At 33.5% G+C, this 5,030-nt stretch overlaps 1 protein-coding gene across 1 annotated transcript in view; it reads left to right on the plus strand.

Annotated features, from left to right (window-relative positions):
* SYDE2 (synapse defective 1, Rho GTPase, homolog 2 (C. elegans)) overlaps nucleotides 1-5,030 on the plus strand; it is a 43,057-nt gene that overhangs the window by 22,105 nt on the left and 15,922 nt on the right. The window contains exon 4 of the mRNA XM_012661082.1: nucleotides 2,184-2,310. Within this exon, the coding sequence (XP_012516536.1) occupies nucleotides 2,184-2,310 (127 nt within the window). The remainder of the gene's footprint in view (nucleotides 1-2,183; nucleotides 2,311-5,030) is intronic.

Here is a 5,030-nt window from a genome sequence, read left to right on the forward strand (position 1 = left end):
GATTGCTTGAGGCCAGGACTTTGAGACCAGCCTGGGCAACAGAGCAAGACTCCATCTCTACAAAAAAATAGAAAAATTAACCAGGTGTGGTGGTATGCATCTGTATTCCTAGCTACTCTGGAAACTGAGGCAGGAGGATTGCTTGAGCCTAGGAGTTTGAGGTTGCAGTGAGCTATGATTGTGCCACTGCACTCCAGCCTGGGTGACAGAGTGAGACCTTGTCTTAATTAAAAACAAAAAAAGAAATTTTGAATATTTTTTTATTCAGTTAATTATTGTTTGTTTACCATGTAAATAGCTTTTGATAGCCATACAAAAATAGTTGGTAGCATGGGTCTTTGCATCTTCCAAATCCTTTGAATGCCAATACTACCCATGTCCTGCTTCCTATGGAAAAATTGCTACAGTAATCACACTCATGGTCCACTCAGTACAGATTCTGTCTCTGACAGAGGCATCGAATGTGTACTTCAAGGGTTTGATTCAAGAAGTCAGCATCTGAAATTAGGGATATATCCTGACATATCCTGTCCTTGAAATATCTATGTTAGGTCTCCCTGTATTCATCTTTTTAAAAAATTATATTTGTAGTTTTAGCTTTTTAGGATAAAATGTTCCATTAAACTTACTGCCTACTGTTTAAGCAGTACTTCCGTTAATTTGTTCTTGGTGCATCTCCTTCTTAAGTTCAAGGGGATACATCCTTATTATGGGTTTTATGACACTTAAATGTGCCCACACCAAAAGGGCTATAATCAACTTAGTTTCTTTTATTGTGGTAGCATTTCCTTTGATCCCATTTAATATTTTAGTTTCATTCTCTGGGCCAACTGCATTTCTACCATGTCTTTCTTGAGATGATGTGACCAGCGTAACATACTCAATGTGAATGCATCATGAATGTGGGTAAGAGTAGGAAATTTGAATTTTCTCCTTACTATAATCCTTGGTTTCCCATATTATGTTGATACTTTTGAATATAGCAGCATAATATACATTACTGTCTTTTAGAAATAGTTTTAGTCTCTTTACTATTTTTTAGTTAATACTTATATCTTACCATCTCAGATATTTTGGATAACATTTCCCTGTGTCCATTATTGACAGTTTCCCATATTGAGACCTACCTTCTATAGTATATTCTATCAGTTCTTTAATGAATCAGAAGAAATTAGTGTCATAAGTAAACCTGGAAATTTCATGTGTGTTCTCCTTCCTCTAGATCATTTATAACAGTCTATAGTGATTCCTAGTTCAAATCCTTGAGGATTGTTTTTACTTTATTTCTGTCTTGAAATAATGTCTTTTTCCATAACTTTTCCTTCAATTCAAGGTGACTGAGCTTCCTAGTCTTTGATGTGGAAGTGGAGGTGACAGCCACTCATTCTTCTTAATTTTTTTGAAGGTTTATTCTTTCACAGAACTGTGATAATTTAATTAGGCATGCTTTCTCTTTACAGAGACCATGTTGATTTCCTCACAGTGAATTTATAGTGAATATCTTGAGACTTAATATTTTAGAATGTATATGGACTAACAGTATTTAAAAACCAAACCTTTTCATGCAGGTTGGTGGGATGGTAGTGTCTGCATCTTATATAAATTTTGAACTAGAGGTTTTATTTTAACTTTAATATATTATTTTAAATTTCCTTTATCCCTTTACAATCAGTTACTTTGACAAGTTAAAAAAAAAAACAACTTAGGTTTGCTTTTATTTCTTTCTAAGAATCTTTCTTTCTTTCTTTTTTCTTAAAAAGCTTTACACAAGTAGTATACAGGAACCTTATTTCAATCACGTATTAATTTTAAAGATACAGAAACTGAGTTTTTATTAAAGAGATTAAATTTGCCCAAATTCACCAAGGTAAGAGTGAAAGAGCGGGGCAAAATCCTTGTTCAGCCTCTGCGCTGTATTACTTCAGTGTCGAACAAAAGATGTGAAAGGCACATTCTTAGAGCATGGAGATACTGATTGAGCATATAAAAACTAAAGAGAAGGGATTGTATCTTTGCTTCATAGTGACAGCCAACACTACAGAAATCACAGTGTATTGTTTGAATTTAAATGAAAGGATATTTTTATTAAACTAATCATTGCCAAGTTCATGTGATTTTATACTGTACTATTATATTTTCCCTTTATCAAATTTACCATAATGTGGCCATAATTTTATTTCTAGGTAGTAGGCCTGTATCGATTATGTGGTTCGGCAGCAGTCAAGAAAGAACTTCGAGAGGCTTTTGAGAGGGATAGCAAAGCTGTTGGTCTGTGTGAAAACCAGTACCCAGATATAAATGTAATAACAGGTAATAAATAGATTTTATTTTGTGTATTCATTGTGGAAAGACTACATCTGCAAGAAAGAGAATTGAAATACTATTTGTAGCCTAAACTTTATTGTTTTTATTCTGAAGTCTTTTCTTTCATCACAAACACTACTTACTGTGTTATTTTCTGTGGGGAGATACTAAGTTATTGTCCCTTACCCTCAAACAGTCAACAAGTGGTGGGGGAAGTAAGACCTACTTTAAATTAGCTGTAGTAGCTAGCAGAAAGGAAAGGGTATTTTCACAGAGGAATAAATAAAATACCATGGCAGTTGAGTTTGACTGGAGCTTAGGCTATTGACTATCTGGTTAGAGAATTTGAATTTATTTACTAGCCAGAGGGGATCCATTAAAGATTTTTGAGTAGGGGAATAAAATTATTAGAGATTGTTTTCAGGAATATTAATCTGGCAACTCTGTGATGGATTGATATTAGAAGAGGCCGGAGGAAGGAAAATCTGTTAGAAAGCCTTGGCAATAGTCCCAGAAAAGAGGTGATAAGAGCTAAGGGAGGCTTGTAGCAGGAGAAATAGGAAGGTGTAGAATCAAAAGGATGTGAAGAAAGAGAGGGCCCAGACAAACATGACTTTGAGACCTAGTTGATTGGGCACCCTTAGCAGAAATGAGACTTCAAGGAGAGCTACTGCTCTTGCTGAGGAAATGAGAACAAAGATTATGAATTGGGTTTTGGATATATTGAATTTGAAGTATTGGTAGGAGATCCAAATGGATATATCAAAGTTGAAAGTGCTCATTTGCAGCTAAGGAGAGAATGCAATAGAATTTGAGGGGTCTTTTGTTTGCCCAGGTGGTGATTATAATCCAGTATATAGCATTGGAAAAATACTTCAAGAACCACTGAAAGATGGGGCAGGGGAGCGGGGAATGGCAATTTGAGGGTTACTGGCGTATAGGTATAATTAAAGCCTTGCGATTGTCCATAAAGTTTGAAAAGACAAAAACTTTGAGGATCTCCAAACTTTGGAGGCAGGCAAAGAAAGAAGAAATACCTAAAGAGATTGAGAAGAAAGGAGTCAAGTTTGGGAAATAAGAGACAACAGAGTTTAAGGAAAGGTATGATGCAGTGTCATTCTGTGTAGAGATTATATAAAATGAGAATAGAAAAAAGGCCTTTTAATTTGGCCATTAAGGAGATTGTTCATAATCTTCAGGGCTACTGGCTTGTAATTCTGTGTTTGCTTTTGTTGTTATTTTACTTTTGTATTATCAAAATTTTCAAGCATATGGGAAAGTAGAATAAATGATAAATGCCCTTTGTCACCTAGTTTCCATAATATCACCATTATAACCAAACTTGTCCAGCCATTTCATCCTCCCCAGCCCTAGATTATTTTGAAGCAAATCCCAGACATCATATCCTTTCATCTGTAAATGGTTCAGTTTGTATCTCCAGATCTTCTGTGTATTTTGATTGTTCTCTTCTCCCTACTATCAACTGCTGTTTTTTTCTTGCTCTAATGGTGTTTGTTTATCTCTTCTAATTTGCTTTCTTATTTTACACACAATTAATTGGGTGAGAATTTAAAGAAGGTTCACCTTGAACATATTAAAGAGATTTTTCTTTTTTGGTTGAAATCCTTAAAGCTTACTTTTAGGGTTGAGGCTTTCTGAATAGTTAAGATTCCTACTCTCTGAATGGTGAATGACTGTATTTTCATAGAGTATTAAATATATACTCTTGGATAAGCAAAGCATTTAATATTAAATACTAAGAGAAAACAAACCAAGGCACTTTTTCTTTCTTATATATTTTAGCAAATCAGAAATAATGTTTTTTTTTTTAAATAGAGGAAGAGGCTTATTTCTACCAAAAAATGGGATGTCTTAAAAAATAGAATGTTCTTTCCTTGTTACTATGTCATTAAAAAAATCAGCAAAGGACCTATTTTATGAATTCATGAAAGAGAAATTTTATAAATACCAATTTTCAGAAAAGTACACACTATAAGTAAAAGTAGATTTTTATGTTGGGAAAGCCTTCTCTTAGAAATAAAAATTATGTTAAACATATATAATTTAAAAAGATGAAATGAAGAGAGGGTCCTTAGTTTTAGAAATTTGCAGCATATTCAGAACATATGAACAATAGATCAATGAATGTTAGATTTATAGCATTCTTTTCTAAAATTGTTTCTGTAATTTGTAAATTATTTCTTGGCTCCATTCTTTGTACTATTCCTTTTCAGTAAAGCTGTTTTTTAGAAGAATTTAGAGCTATTTTCTTTCTTGATAAAAAGCCAATGAAGTGATTTAAAATTTGTCTGAGAAATATCATTGGAATTGCATGACATAAAGTTACTGTGGCTCAAAAGAAAGGATAGTGTTGATTTGGGGAATTGGCTGGTAGTGGTGTTGCCCCATGTGTTTGTTCCACATGAACTCACATTTCTGAGCAAACTTTGAAATGTAATTAATAGTTCAGTAGGTCTAAAAAATGGAAAATTAATGAAGTGAGTGATAGAGTTTGTTCACAGTTTAATGTGTTTTTGGTAGTTTGGTTTGTCTGGAACACAGAATGAAATACTCCAGACAAACCAGGTTTTTTTTATCAAGTACAGAATTTAAGGTATGAAGCCTACTCATAATTGTTTATGGGGCTTATTTACCAAAGGTAACAAGAAGAGAATGTAGAAAAGTCAAAATACTTATTATTTAGTGATTATTAAAAAAGAATTAAG

This window comes from Propithecus coquereli, unplaced genomic scaffold (genome assembly GCF_000956105.1).
Source record: "Propithecus coquereli isolate 6110/MARCELLA unplaced genomic scaffold, Pcoq_1.0 Scaffold7, whole genome shotgun sequence".
In the NCBI taxonomy this organism is placed as follows: domain Eukaryota; kingdom Metazoa; phylum Chordata; class Mammalia; order Primates; family Indriidae; genus Propithecus; species Propithecus coquereli.